Source organism: Phocoena phocoena, chromosome 16 (genome assembly GCF_963924675.1).
Source record: "Phocoena phocoena chromosome 16, mPhoPho1.1, whole genome shotgun sequence".
NCBI lineage: Eukaryota > Metazoa > Chordata > Mammalia > Artiodactyla > Phocoenidae > Phocoena > Phocoena phocoena.
The window spans coordinates 12,736,317-12,752,168 of record NC_089234.1 but is presented as its reverse complement, the minus strand read 5'-3'; the positions used below and the strand labels follow the sequence as shown (position 1 = coordinate 12,752,168).

Genomic DNA, 15,852 nt, shown 5'->3' with positions numbered 1-15,852 from the left:
TTTCCAGGCAGAAGAAAACTGGCACATAATACATATACCAGCTACATCTTAGCAAGTAACATGCAAGAGAAATATTTTCTATTTAATTTGAAGCAATTCAATCAATTAAGATATAGTTGCATCAAAACAAGCGACTTTTTAAAAAGAGAATATCTTATAATAGAAAGCATTAACATGAGACCCTAAATAGAGAAAATCCCTTATCTGAGGCAAATGGTGAAATCTGAAAACTCAGAGACTAGAAATAAAAAATTACGGCAATAAATTCTGTGGAATAGAGAACCTTCAACAAAACAAAGTTGAGCACTCGAATAGCCTGGAAATGAAGCAAGGTTATATATCCAATTATTAACTCACAGTTTGGGGAAACAGAGCATTTTCCATGGGGGAGAAATCCTTCCGATGGATGGCCCATGAGAAATGCTCTATTAACAACTCAGGTTATATAGAAAATAGGTGAATCCACTTTGCAAGACATGCACCCCCCAACCCCACAAATCCCCAAACAAAACGAACCAAACAAAAACTCCAAGCATATAGGGTTTGCATGTGTATAACAAATCAAAGCAAATCTGAGGAAAAAATGAAGCAATAACCCAATAAACGTAAGGGAGTAAGGGTAATCGAAATTCATAGAATTTTAGAAATGAGACCAAATAAATCATCTAGTCTAACATCCTTATTTCACATATGAGGAAACTGAGGCACAGAGAATAAGTAACTTCTCAATGTCAGATCGGAGTCAACAAGGAAAATAGCCAAAATTGATGAATAACAGCTGCATGAAAATAGTAGTTCTTTTGTATCTGATGAATCACATATGTTAATAAGGTTAAACGCATACCAGGTTGTACCTTACAGGACACTGTATTTAATCAGGAGACATGAGAGCCAACAAAGAAGGCAATGTAGGTTTTGTCCTGCTAGAGTGTAAGCTCCTTGAAGGCAGTTTGCCTTGCACTAAATAAATGTTTACTGAATTTTCATTTCTAGAACTATATTCTTAAAACAGCCATGCTACAACCCTGTGTGTGTATGTGTGTATGTGTTGCACTGTTTTGTTCTTTGGTAAGGAAAGATAAAGACTTAGGTAAGCTTTAATGGATAAAGCAAGTCAGTGTTTGAATATAAACTGTAAAAACAGTATTTTCCTTCCTCCTCGTCAAAAAAAACCCTCCAAAAACCCAACTGCGAAGAACTTTAATATACCAACTGAAAATATAAGCATGACAAATAACTCTAGCTGCTTTGTTTTGAAAGTGATATAATAGGGAAGTCTTAATGAGACCTTCAAGAATCATTCCAGAGATAGCACTTGTTTTCCCAGGCTTCAAAAAGATAAAATGAAGACATAGCATTTGAGGCTTAGTGGATTAATGCTGATTTTTTTTTCACCTCTGGAGTGCTGGATTTAAACTGTATATGGCCTCTGTTCAATTTTTAGTGGGCACAGGTCCATGTTCAAAAACCACCACACATGTGGGAACTATTCCCAAGCAATTGGTACTGTGTGGTCAGAAATGGGACAAGATTGGCAGTAAGGGTGCCAGAGGCCAGGACGCAGGTGCACTGCAGAGCTGCACACAAAAGTCCTAAAATCTGCATGTGCTTGAGTCATACCTAACTCTAGGGGCTCTGATAGTTACTACATTTCATGAGCATTAAAAAAAAAAAAAACATCACCCACTTCTGCCGTTAAAAAAAAAAATCAATCGGTATTACATAACAGCATGAACTATTTTACCATTCTATTATTAAATACTGTATTGTTTCCTTAAATCTCGTGCCAGAACCGACCCAGACACCCATTAAAGTGGGAGATACAGAAGTTCTCTTTCCATGCCCCACTCAAAGTGTTCTGGCTCAGGCCCCTCTTCCCCTCTCCTTGAAAGAAAAAAAAAGGCAAGGTATAAAAATAAGTAAAATGATAGTTTTAGCCACCACACTTCTTGGCTTGTCATAACACAACTGGAAGACAAGCTGTAAATACTTGTCTTCAGTGTCAAGAGTAGAAACTGTCACACCCAGCAGTTCCATGGGACTTCTAAATCAGCTGGTAGCCTTCATCACTCATACGGGTTTTCTAAAAAGCACTTGGGAATATGCTGACAAGGCTCAACAATGTGCAGAATATTAAATATCTTTCTTGCAACACACCGGTGACTCAAGTCTGTCTCTTACTGGGCCATATGTACAGCTGTGCTGGAAAAGGAAGCTATTAACTATATTAAAAAACTAGAAATATTACCAATAAAGAGATCTCATCAAATACGTGGTCCCCATTTACCCACAAAGAAAGAAAATGTTAGAGATTTAATAACATATGAAAATCACTTTGAATGCAGTAACATCACAAGCGCTCTTGATAACATTTAAAAGCATTTTCCTTCCCAAAAGTTCCAATCCATTTCATATAGTAGCCAATAGAGAATTTCTGTAAGGAGACCAAGATATTGGAGTATCGCTTACAGCCAACTTTATTGTAATTGTGATGCTGCCAAAGAGAAGCAGTAAACCAAGAAGAAACTTTAAAAGCTTATTTCATCCTCAGAATCTCTGGGTTCACACAGTTGGGCCTACTTTCACTCGGAAAACATATTTCAGAGAAGGCCTGTAGTATATCATCCATTAACACTAAAAGTACAGTAAATGCAGTATGAAATTTGAAGATGCAATATACTTAAAAGTTTACATTCAAAACACTTCTAAATAAGGTCATCTAAAATTGGCAATTTGAAATAAATTATTTGGTGATTATCCATTTTTCAGTTTAAATTTGATGAAGAACTCCTCAGAAGTAACTGAATGCTACTTTGTAGGTATCAAACAGTGTTATTAAAATCACTGATATATATTCAACTTTACACTTTTCTTTAAACCCTTTTCTCTTTTAAAATATTTTCATCTCTTCAGTTAAATATTTACCATTTTCCTCCAGCATTCCTAGTATTACTTATCTCTCTACCCTTTTACCCTACATATATTAAACCAAAGACCTGATTAAAAAAATTTTTTTCAATAAAAACTCCAATCAAGAGAATCCTGCAGGAAGATATGTACAGAAAGAACATGAGATGGCTGTTTTAAAATATAAGAAAATAACATGAACTTCAAGAAAGTTATTATAAAAGTTCTTCTTAAAAGCATAAATAAATTTCAGTTATAACTGAAACAGCAAAGCTATTTTTGAAATCTGAAGTCCTCATAAATTCAACCTATATTTTTCTCTCACTAATTACATCAACTTTAATGTTTTCTCAGACTAGAGAAATTATAAGTTTAAGCAAGGGGTGAGTATCTCTATCTCAGAAAACATACTATTTTCAATTTTAAGACATATATCCTAGTTTTAACTTACATTATGGTTTTTTAAATTAGAATACATCTAACCTAAGTTTGTAAGTCATATTAAAAAGCCCATGTTTTTATTGAAGATGTCATTAAATCATTTCATCACAAGAATTTAATCACTGCCTCCAATCTGACTAGCATTTAATATGGTCTAAACACACTGGCTTTACAGAACTAACTTTGAAGTAATTGCATTCAAGGTTGAGGATATCTGTACATACTTTTAAAACTTTTCTTTTAATAGCTTTAGACTCCATCAAGATGTACTGACCCTTAAATCTGAGCTAAAATAAAAGTCAACTGTGTTTATAATGATGAAATAAAATACTGAGTTCTAAATTTGGTAATTTACCACTTAACAGCTTCAGACTTCAATTAAAATATATATATATATATAAAAGACGTCATATTGGCAGACTTAATTTTCTGATGTTCCATTTTCTGAAAAACTGTTAATGTTTAAAGATTGTAACAATTTACATATATGTTGTTTTAATTGGTCAACACTATGGTCCAGTCCTCTTATTAAGTAAACAATGTTTACTTAAAATCCTGCGCAAAATATTCAATTATTGAAGATGTTTACCTCAAACAAATGAGAGAGTAATGGATCATTAAAGACTCCACTTAAAAAATGTTTCTTCACAAGGGCTATTTTTACTTCAGATTCATGCAAATATGGTGTTTAAAACTGGGTCATATTTCAGTCCAAAAACCAATGCCCCAGATAGACAAATAATTTCCAAGAACAGGAAATCCATAAATGAGATAATAGTTAAACTCCCCCCAATTCAAAATAAATTACATAACTTACTCTGTTTTCCTTCTTTGTTTGTCCTCAAAGATGTCATTGAGATTGATGGCCACCTGCCCTAAAAACTTATCCAGACCCACCAGGGACCTGTGCATAACTATGAGGAAAAGGATGTATTTCTCTGGATTCCCCTGCATTAGCAAACCAGGCAGCTCAAAAGAGGCCTCTTCCTTCCAGACTGGCTCAAGGGTTTTCTCAGCTACAGACGTGGAGTACTTTTCCTTGCCCAGCTGAATTATAGTGTATGTGTCATTGGTGCCACTTTTGCCTTTTGGCTTAAGATCTTTGGCTTGGAGCACTGTGACCTGCACGTGGGTCGGAAACCACTTTTGGGCTTGCTCGGAAAGCATCATTCTGTCCTTTTTCTCTGCACCGAGTTCACCAGCGCAGGCAGGGCCCCTCCCGCAGGGAGAGCCTGATTCCTTAAATCACTGCATCCTAAGGACACTTAACGGAGACAGGCAAACTCACAGCTGCCCGACTTCCCTACGGCTGATGTCCAAACGGCTTGCTGGGGCAGCCTGGGGGCACAGCTGCTCTGGGGGTCCCCTTTCCTCTGGAGAAGCACAGGGGCCCACCATCACCTGGCCGCGCAGTCCAGGCCTCCGCGCGGAGGCCCGCGCCTCGCGTCCGCACCTCCACGCTCCGCCGGCCCCGGGGACTGGCCCTCGGCGGCGACTGGTGGCTCCCAGGCCTCCGGGCAGGTGAGGCCAGGCCGCCAAGGCCCGAACGGAGGGCGGCAGAGGTGGGAGGGCGCCCCCGCCCCAATTCGCAGCCCCGGGCTTTCCGCCCGCCTCCTCCGCGCCTCCCGCCCGCCCGGCGCTGGTCCGCGGGCCCGGCGGGACTCCTCCTCCCGACCCCGGTAATACGAACCGCCGGCGGCTCGTGCGGCCTCGCTCCCTCTCGCAAACCTCTCCCGCCTCCTCCCCCTCGCCTCGGCTCCTCCTCTCGGGCGGGCCTGGGGGCGGGGGCGGGTCGCTGTGGGGTGGAGTGGGACCGGGGGCGGGGGACGCTGCAGCTCCGGCGCGGAAGGACCGCGGGGTGGGCCGCTGGCGGAAGGACGGCGGGCGCGGGTCTCGGCCTAGCCGAGCCGGCGGCTCCTAGCACCAGGCGGGCGGCGGCACTTCCGGGTTGTCCTTCTCCATCTTGATCTCGGGAATGCGACGGGGCGGGGCAGGGCCGGGCGGGGCCCGGGGTCAAGGGTCAGCACCTCCCCGGTTGCCGTGGTGACCGGGGGCGTGTCGCGCGGGCGGTGAGGCCACGAGCTAGGCGCCCAGTGCTGGAGGTTCCTCGAGCAGCGGGGCTCTGGGGACAGCGGGAAACTGCTCCGAGAGGAGGCAGTCAAGGCCCAGGGCACGCCCGGTCTTGGGAGAGACCCAGTTTCAATCTTTGGAAGCTGTCTTTGCTGTACCGTGGATGCCCAGTGCCTGGCACCGAGCGGGCGGTGGATGAGTGGTGGTGAAATAAATCAGTCCCTTTAACTGGCTGAAAACATACTTTTCCCCAACCCCTTATCCACTCTTCCCTTTTTGAAACGAGAGAAGGCTGCTAATTGACTGGAATGACATCCCCCACTCAGACGACAGGAAAAAGGGAAGCGGATAAAAGATTCCAAAGCTAACACAGGGGTTAATAAATTAGATCCTGGGAGGCACTGGGCTGGAGTCAGAAGACCTGGTTCTGATCCCACATCTGCCACCATCGAATGTATGACCTTGGTCAAGTCATTTCCCCTCCCTGAACCTCGTTTTCTTCACAGGTAAAACAGGTCTCCGTAAAGTCTGAGACGCCATCGCCACTCTGCGGGCTTACGCGTCCAAAGGACCCCCTTGGGCGCTCACAGTCTGTTAGTCTATCTAACTTCAGACGCCAAACGCAGAGGTGATTCTGGTCGTATTCAGCTAAGTCAACTAAGAAAAGCAAACAGCCTCCCTCACCAAGGGCAACCGACAAGTTCCTTACCTGCCCTGAGGGCAAATCCTGAGGGACGCCAGCGCTGTTGGAATGGAAGGGACGGTGTTAAGAGAAGAAAATGTGGATGTGTTAATACTGCATTTTTTCTGAAACCAGCCTGATCTAATGGGAAAAGTTTGGGTAATGGCTGATGAGTCAGGAGCCTTGCTTGATGTCCTGACTGCCAGAAATTCAGTACAAAGCTTGTGATGGGCACTTAGCTTCCTGAGACAAGGAAGTTAGATTCTGGGAGCCTGGATTTCCTAGTCCATAAATTGTTGATAAAATTGCTACTATAGAGTTGGGAGGGGTATTAAGAGATTATACATATTCATTTCCTGGCATAGTATGGAACATAATTCTAAGTCTCCCTTCCTCCCTCTGTTTATTACAAGATACATTCTATCTTTATTGTATTTATTTCTGTTCATGTCTTATCTTCCCAAGGAAAGTCTAACCTCTTTGGATTGCCTTGTGTATCATGGATCATCACTTCACAGTGTTTAGCAGGCAGTAGACACTCAATTATTGAATGCCCTTCTCCCTTTACAAGACTAACTGAGAGTAAAACAATATGATAGATGTGCATACACTTTTCCAACTTAAAGTGACTATAAAAGTGTAAGGTATTGTGTTTATTATTTTCAGGCAATGTTTAAAACTTTTCAATTTGGGGAGAACATTGTGTTCTCCATGTTTTCTCGCTGTCCTCATGGATACTAGCTGCAGCACTTAAAACTCTTAAGAAACAAGGGTCTTTTCATTACTTTTTAAATGGAGGTATGGGAGGGCCCAATGCATTTGTGTCAGAAGAGCAACCGTACAGTTGGAAAACCTTAGGGGGAGAGGGGATAACGTTATATATTATTTTAATCTTATGGAAAGAAGATACTCTCCTGACTCTAAAGGACAGCACCACAAACCTCAAAACTACTCAGATTCTAGCACATTCTTTCAGGGACCCACTGACACTTGCTCGCATCTATAGATTTCATTTATTGGAAACCACAGTTTTTTAGTGTTGCTTACACACAGTGGCTGGTGTATGTTCTGCATGAAGTAGGCACTCTAAAAAGAGATATTAGATTAATTTATCACCAAGATATTCAGGGAACCAAACTACAGATGAATCTTGAATAATCTTGAGCCATCTAGAATGAAAAGATCTGGTTTTAGGTCATTCTGATGAAAGTTTACTATAAAATGTAAAAAAGAGGCAGAATTTTCCATCTCTGAGAGACAGTGTATGAAAAAGCCATGTGTAGAAAACAGAACAAAATCATCATACTGTTAATATTGCACCTGGATCCCAGAGTGGGCTGTTGTCAACCTGAAAGAAAAATATTCTCAGGGATTTTTAAAGGGTGCATTGGAATAGTCAACAGTGAAATTTCAACCAGTATGTCCAGGGAGAAATAAATTGACACCTGAAACTTACAAAAACAAGATAAACCTCATGAAAAAAACTTAAGTGTAGAATTGTTATAAATTGCATTTTAAAAGTCGTCATACCTCTATTAAAAGTTGTAATTAAATAAGAAATAGGCAACTATAATAGTGAATGTGTGTTTCTAAAGAGCTTAAAATTGTTTGATAAGCTTTATTAATGATTATAAACTTGTTTACAAGTATCATTTCACCCATCTGAAATATAGCCATCTCTAGGGTGGAAGTTGGCAGCAATGATTCACAGCAACGCAGTAACAGACTTCAACAAAATTCAGGGAATACTCTAAAAGCAAGAGCTGAACAAATGGAATTACTAACATCTCTCCCTGTTGCACCTAAATTTCTTTTGAGTTTTCCCAAAGCTTGGCTAGAGCCAAAATTGTTTAGTTTTACTATCTGGCAAGACCAGAAGTCATGACTTAATGTTCTAAGCCAAAATAAAAAAATAGTATATTTTTGCCCCGGAGAAAGCAAATAAACAAACAAATCAAAATGAACTAAATAGAACTTGAATTGCATTATAAAAGTGTTTTTCTATAAGAAAGTGTTTTTTTTTCTTTTTTGATTATGTGTATGAAGAGTAAAAACATGTCAGTCGAGTCGAACATATGGTTGGCTCACTGTGAAATATAATGGTAATTATGTAAGATCTGAGATCAAAGTGGTTCTACAAAAATGTTTATTGTCTTACAGTCTAAAGATTCTTTTTACTAATTTAAAAATATACAAGGACCATAATTTAAACAGGGGAAAAGGATTGCATTCATAAGGACAACATACCAGAATTAAAGGAGTCACTTTTTAAAAATTACCCTATGACTAATGATATGTCCAGAAATGTTTGGTGTAATTCCAAAAATCAAGGGCTTGGAAAAATAACATATCTTAAAGGAGGAAAATGCTGAAATTTCTAACTGTTAACAATACTGCTGCAATGAATAAAAATGATTTGGCCAGAAAGTAAAACTAATCAATATTTATTCTTCAATAGTGGAGGATTCCACAGACGAAAATATTTACTAAATGCTGCACCTTTAATAAAATCCCATAAGGAGACTTATTCTAAGCATCATCATGAATCTTTCAACTTTTTTCCCCCTTTGGGCATCGGCATCTTCAAAATTAAGACTTGCAAATCTATTGTAGGACAATTATAGTGCTCTTAGTTTTTAAATAGCCCACATATACATTGCATAACATATACATTATGTACCAGATATTGTTTTCCAGATGGAGGTTCAGAAACATAGGGCAACAAGAAGCTTTCCCAACGTACCATTACAATCTTCAGACTTCATATACACACACACACACACACACACACACACACATGCTGCAAATATACATACAACTCAATGTATATAAAATATATATACATATACAATATGGCAAAACTCAGGGTTATGTTGGAGATACATACATAGATAAACTCCACATAATCAGTAAAAAAGTAAACTTGGCAAGCCAATTAGAAATTATAATAGCTATTAACTAGTATTGGGGTTTTTTGGTGATTGTTTTGTTTCTATCATTGATTAATTTGTCTCTGGGATTGGGCAGTGTATGGACGCAGTTTGTGATGCAGGAGAAGCAGTGTGGTGTGTAGTTTAAAGTGCTCTAGTCAACAGCCTGTATCTTAATCCCAGGGCTACAGATTCCTAGCTACATATCTTTAGGGGAGTAATTTTCCTCCTTTGGACCTCTGTTTATTCATTTGTAAAGTAAGAGTCTATAATAGGAAACACTTAAAGCATTTTCTGTCATTTAATAATTTGAAGTAGTACATCCATAACACAAAGAAGCAAATCGCATTATCATTATCTAATTGAATTTGGTCAATATACTAAAGCAGATCCCTTTTTCTGTAATTTATTAATGAAGGATTTTCTAATTCAGGAGAAAAAGATCTTCAAAATGAGAGCTCTCTCTCCTAGATGAAAATGACCATCACAGAAAGGAAGTAAATATAACTTTTATTTATAGACCCTGCATGAGGAAATTGACACTGACAACTCAAGATTTGGAAGAAATTACATAAAGGGGTTTTGAAAAGTATTAAACTTTTCATTAGTAGTAATAAACCTAACTTCTATTCATATTACTTGTAGCTTTTTCAATCTGTGAAGACATGCTGAGAAGGGTAAGAATTTGTGGACCAGAATTCATATTTGTACATAAAAATGTTTAGTATGGATGCTTTTTAATTTCCCCTTCATGGTATCTTACTATTATGTTGTGCAATTTTTGTTTCCTCAACAAAGTCAATACATGTTAACGCACAGAACAAGAACTGATTTACTTTAATACTTTATAGTATTGGGTCAACTGAATAAGCCCAATTTGATCTTTTCTCCTTCCAAAGGATATTTAAATTGATTCTAATTTTTCAGTATCATAGACAATGCTGCAGAGATATCCATATATGTCTCCTATGCACATGTGCAGGGAATTTTTTTTTTGGTAATCATGCCTCTTTTTGACAACTGACAATGAAATTATTAGGAGTTTGTGAATGATAGTGTGAGAAACCCATGGGCCTGAGCATCAGAAGACATGAGTTCTAATTCTGGCTCTGCAACTAAGGAGTTGTAGACGTGACAAGTCATAATCTTTCTGTGCCTCTGAGGCCCCTTCCACCTCCAGAATTCTCAAAGTTATATATAAAAATAAATAGATAAAATACTGTACATAATATATTATATATTACATACAACATAATATATTATAAATTTTACATGTTGTTTATAGTATATAATATCTAATAACATATCATATATGCATATATAATATGTATAATTTATAATATATTATAATTTAATAAATAGATATATTATAATATATAATAATGTTATATGTTAATATATATGATTTGTTTCTATGTATACATATATTGTATATATTGATAAAGTAAACTGAGTTTATATATGTATGCAATTACTGAAAAGCAGAGATTATTGCTATTGGAAAAAGATTTTGCAAATACACAGGTATCTGTCTTCAAGTTGTGATTGTCTCACCATCATGAGTCTTACTGAAATCTTCCAGAACATTGCTACTTGTATGGATTTATGTGGAAGTTAACAAGGACGGGATAACTTTATTATTGAAAGAAATGTTTATCAGAGTTACATAAACTTATCATCCTTGTACTCTGTAAACATCTGTTAATAGTTTTTCATGACCAGTTAAAATTCAAGATGGCGGATTTTTAGAAACAAATAATAAGGGATTAGAATTACAATATTTCTGGAACTAATATATATGTTCTTTTGGAGAGCATTAAGCTGGTGAGCAGCTTGCAAAACCATTTGATGGGATGTTTTTCTCCCCCTACATAAGAGCTACTGCTCTCTCTCCCTTTCTACTTATTTAATCTATCCAAAACAAAGTAGAGGACTTTAAAAGTATTTGTTATATTTTGTGTGTTTGATATAAAGCCTGGGGGAAAGCATTTCATTTTGAGGGCTAGACCCAACTCTTCTTGCTCCAAGGTCAGATTTCTGCTAAGAAGTTTTCAATCAGCCTGAACAATGTTTTAGTCCATCTGAACGTCTGATAATAAAAACAGTTTTGGCTTAGAACTGGGTGCTTATCTTTTACGTGGTCTGGATTAGGTCACCTTCCGAGCACTTACAGGTTATGATACAGGGAACGATGATCTCGAAACCATATTATAATCATTTTCTAGTTATTGAAATGATCACTGATGATCTACATAGCCAAAATTAAGCATCGGACTTAGTTTGGCAAGGTAGACCTAAAAGCAATACTTGCTTCCAAAAAGTGAAGGAATAATGGAAGGAACATTGGACTGAGAGAGGCCATCTGGGTCAACCAACCAACAGTATTTATGACCTTGAGCAACTTAAATTCTTCTTTAGTAAAATAGCAACTTGTACATTTCTTCTACTTCCAAACTTGGATCTCAGGTTATCCAGAACTACTTCCCAATGGACTCACATCAACAAGCAACTGTGTTTTACCGTGGTTGTTTATCAGGCTTACCCAGGAGGATAAGGCATTTAGATTGTGTAATTTGTGCCTGTAACTGTGCTCTTGTAACCTGAGGTCTTAAGAAAAATTAAGGAAGTTTTTTTAAAAAAACTCCTGTCCAAACTACAAAGTGCATTGTATGAATTTCTAAGCTCAAGTTTTGACTAAATCATCTTTGTAATTTCAAGGGGTTTTGTTTGCCTTTTCTACATACACTTGGACATTGGAAAGGAATGGAGCAAACTTGCTTTGTAAAAATGAAGTGCGGTGCATTAGGCACCTCAGGAATCAAGGGCTTGCAACATTTTCTAAAACAAGACTTTCTCCAAAGCTCCTGGGATACAGGCACTCACTCAGATAGAAACATTCACTCAACTTTCATTGAGTGTCCATCCCAGGAAAGGTTTTGTCCCTTGGGCACTAACTACCAGTGTGACCTCTGGAAAATGATGTAAACTCTCTAAATTTAGGTTTGCTCATCTGCCAAATGGGTTGTTGGGAGGATGAAATGAGGGGTCATGTAAAGTTCAGAGAGGTCCTGGCACATAGGAAGTTCTCAAAAGATGTTCGTTGCTATTGGGTTGGTGGTACAATTCCAATTCTCTTTGCAACGGCTTTCCTCATATCTGAAGGCAATGGCTAGCAGCACGGTTGTTCTGGGCTATTCTTCACCAAGGGGTTAAGGGTCTGGAGCTGCAGCAGGTGCTTCTCTAGCTCAGCAGGTGAGAGCCAGCCAGTGGAGGCCCTGCGTTACTTTAGTTTCAAGCCAAACCCAATGTTGTTAGACATTTTTTTCCAAATAAAAATAAAATAACTCCTTAATATTTCAGACCTTCATTTAACATTTAATACTGACTTTTTAAAGTATCATTTTAACAACTTTATTAGACAGATTTTGAGTTGCAGAAAAATAACGAAGACTCCCTAAATTATGTACCTTCTATCTCTACAAGTAGCTGAATTAGAAACTTAAGTAATAGATCATATACCAGATAATATTTTAATATACTAGATTTCTACTTAGAATTGTGACAAATTTAAAAACAAAAGTATGACATCCTTCGGTACACCTAGTAACATAAACATTCAGCGACTAACCAGTGTTTTCGAACTCCCGTGTACCACTCTCATTTTAAGCATGTTATCTCTGTACTAATAATAATAGCTAATATTTACTGATTGCTCACCTTACGCTAAATTCTTTAACATTGCATTCTCATTTAATTTGAAAGAGATAAAGCTATAGCCAACACAAACATCACCATTGCCTTTTCCTATCCCATCACAAAGAAGGAGGAAGGTTGTACAGTAGACTGTCCTCTTAGGCATTGCTCACACCAGGATGAGGCAGGAAACTTGGAAACCAAATCCTTCATATCCTTTGAACAACTCTTGTACCTCAATTGGCTTTAAGCATTATCGTAGCATCCTTGACACAATCCCAGAGCCTAACACTGCTTTAGTGAAAGCGTAGAGCCAAACAAAAGACAATTGATCTATTTTGCAGCTCATGGCATACTCCCTGGAGCAGCAGCCTGTTCTGTGGTGTTTGGCATCCACAAACTACAGAGGGATTGTAATGTATTAGTGAACCCTATCCATTGAAAAACAAGTCACTTTTGATATCACTTCATTCTTCTGCTTTCATAGCTCAATGTTGGGAAATTGTTGGGTTTTCATTCAGGAGACCAAGGCTCACATAGCACCTCAGCCTACTAATTATATTTATTAGACATTTGCTGGAGAGTAAAACACAATAATGTATGCAAAAACATGCTGTAAACTATAAAGAATTTTACAAATATGAAATTTTATCATAGGTTTTAGTCCTGTATCTCTCACATGCATACCTACTAGCATTCACACTTTTTCTTGTAGCATCAATAGTTGCTTAGAATGGTAGGTGTTGGACAGATTTAAAAGAAAGAAAATTCTAGCTTACCATCATTCAAGCTAAGTTCAACTCAATCAAATGTATAGGGTAATGAATAAATAATAACTTGAAAGCTACATAGATAAATATATGTGATAGGTCAAATACACTGTACTTAGACAGACTAAATTTAAATTTATTATAGAATGAGAATCCCAGTACCCTCTTGGAAAAACACACCTTAGCAAGCTCATGTGGTTGTTAAGGTTGATAATACGTTGATAACACCTTACGTGCTTCTAATTCTTAGTTATACCTGGTCCCCTTGGACTTTCGTCCTAGTTTCAGGCAGCAGCTAGGAAAACCAGACTTACTGCACCAGGGTCCAGTATCAGCTTTGCCATGTCAAAGTAACCAGTAAGGGAAGAGGTAACAAAAGCCAAAGTTTATGCAGTAAACAAAGAACTTTGGAAGAATGCAATTGATGGAAGAATTACACTGGACAAAGATTTTACTGGTCAGGGAGAAGGGAAAAAATAAGGATACTGGCACAGAAGGTCAAGCTTGTTTGATATTTTTTAATGTGTGCATGACATTTCTCTTCCTGCTTTTGTTGAGCATAAGAATTGGGCATATTGTTGATAGAGCCTCCAGACCAAAAGCAGTTATCGCTTGTATCTTGTCTCCTGGGAGGGTCCTTGAAAGTGAGCAAGGTACTAGAGCTCCCCACTCCTTTGCACCACGCTGCCTTGGAGCAGCAACTGTAGCAGTAGAACATCAGGGCAGGGGAACCCTAGGTAGAGAAGATCCAAGGTAACCCCCTGAGCCTCCTGTCATCAGAGAGGCACCAGAAAACTTCTGAGAATTTCATCTTCCCCAGAGAGGTGTGAAAATGACTAAGAAACCACTGGAAGACTTAAATGATCGTCCAAATCTGGACTGGAAAGGTTTGGAGTACACGGATCCAAGACCAGGAACCGACCATGATGGCACCTACACGTATTGCTATACATAAGGAGATGCTATTGGGAACAGATTCCAACAGCCATGGACGCACCCTGGCTGGTCCCCTGGGCCTCAAATTCAGTTCAGCCCTTAGAACTTCAGTTCTGTCCCAGGGAGAAGGGTAGGGGGGCAGAAATTATTACCTGAGTTTAAAACCTGAAATTATTAAATTTATCCAGTTATGTTTTCTGGATGAATTTTGACAGGGATAGAAATGGGAGAATCAAAACAGAGATTAAGTTGAATAATAGGGAAAATAGTTACATTTCTTACATATCACCCCAGGCTGTGGCCTAAAATACTATACTCACTACAAGGGGTAATACATTATAAGCAAAGTGAAGTGATTGCCAGAGCCCATGGATTTGAGGGGTCCCTCCATGATGTTATAAGATGGTGTTGGATCCCCTTTTCTATCAGCTTATGGTGGTACATCAGGACTAAATGTTAAAATGTATTAGTATATATAACAAACACTACAAATGTATTAACCTGAAGTGATGTCTCTAGTGAACTTGGTCCTAAAAATCACCTGCGGTGGATCGGACACCTGACCTCTCAACAGCAAACAGGGAAAAGATGTAGAGCCTTGGTTGATTCCAACGGCAGTTGAAATTGATATCGTGGTGTGGCTTCTTGCAAAGTTAATGCAAATTTTGCATGCGTTGATGGAAATACAGTTCATGAAGGGGCTCCAGTATTCTCCTTCACTCTGCTCTCCTCTTGCCGCGGATCACTGATCTGTGCCCCGACCTGAGGACATTTCCCCTGCACAGGTAATGCGTCTCATCCCTTGTCATCTCAAGGTTTTGCGTCTTCCATCCTCCCTTCTCCCTCCTGCATCTCAGCTGTTTTCTTCTCTACTGGATCAAATCTCATCAATATACATACTCTCCAATACTTCTCATATTAAAACAATAATCGCTCGTTTGACCTTACATCCCCTCCAGCTACCACCCCACTTTTCTATTTCTTTTTGGAGGAAAACTTCCTGAAAGTCTTGTCAAGATTTGCTCTCTCTTTCTCCCATTTTCTACTGAAAGTGCTCCAATCAGATTTTGTCTTCCCTCCTCTACACCTACGTGTTGCCGGGGTCGATGGTCAGTCCTCATCTTATTGGACAGATTAGCAACGTTTCATACAGTTAATCATTCTTTCATTCGTGAGGTAAAACTGATGTTAGAATTTAGGGAGCAAAGACGTCTTAGAACAACACCAAGGTTCAAAGTGATGGCCTACTCTGTTGCAGTATTGGGTGTGTTATAGTTTAATGTCATTGTGATATACGATGATTAGTAATGAAAATATAAACCAAGAGCTAGTTTCCTGTACTCATTTAGTATATTCTTTTCAATTATATTTAAAATATGTTTTATATCCACCCACTGCTTCCACCATAAAAGTTATCAAACAG

General features: G+C 38.7%; 2 protein-coding genes across 2 annotated transcripts in view; both read right to left on the bottom strand.

Moving 5' to 3' along the window:
- The window catches only part of RAB11FIP2 (RAB11 family interacting protein 2), a 37,680-nt gene extending 32,865 nt beyond the window's left edge, over window positions 1-4,815 (bottom strand). The window contains exon 1 of the mRNA XM_065894502.1: window positions 4,166-4,815. Within this exon, the coding sequence (XP_065750574.1) occupies window positions 4,166-4,518 (353 nt within the window). The 5' untranslated portion in view covers window positions 4,519-4,815. The remainder of the gene's footprint in view (window positions 1-4,165) is intronic.
- Window positions 4,633-5,958, bottom strand: LOC136135967 (WAS/WASL-interacting protein family member 1-like). The gene is made up of 3 exons (XM_065893879.1): window positions 5,909-5,958; window positions 5,376-5,487; window positions 4,633-5,265 (listed from the first exon to the last, which is right to left on the bottom strand). Exons 1-3 carry the CDS (start codon window positions 5,956-5,958, stop codon window positions 4,633-4,635), a joined length of 795 nt encoding a protein of 264 aa, XP_065749951.1.
- Between the last annotated feature and the right edge of the window lie 9,894 nt (window positions 5,959-15,852).

What these genes read in the sequence shown, in the direction of transcription:
- LOC136135967 (XM_065893879.1), bottom strand. Translation starts at nt 5,958, where the DNA reads ATGGCGTCTCAGACTTTACGGAGACCTGTTTTACCTGTGAAGAAAACG. An exon ending in TTACCTGTGAAGAAAACGAG is followed by an intron (nt 5,488 to 5,908) that starts GTTCAGGGAGGG and finishes CTCTCGGAGCAG; the next exon opens with TTTCCCGCTGTCCCCAGAGC. An exon ending in TCACCACGGCAACCGGGGAG is followed by an intron (nt 5,266 to 5,375) that starts GTGCTGACCCTT and finishes GCCTGGTGCTAG; the next exon opens with GAGCCGCCGGCTCGGCTAGG.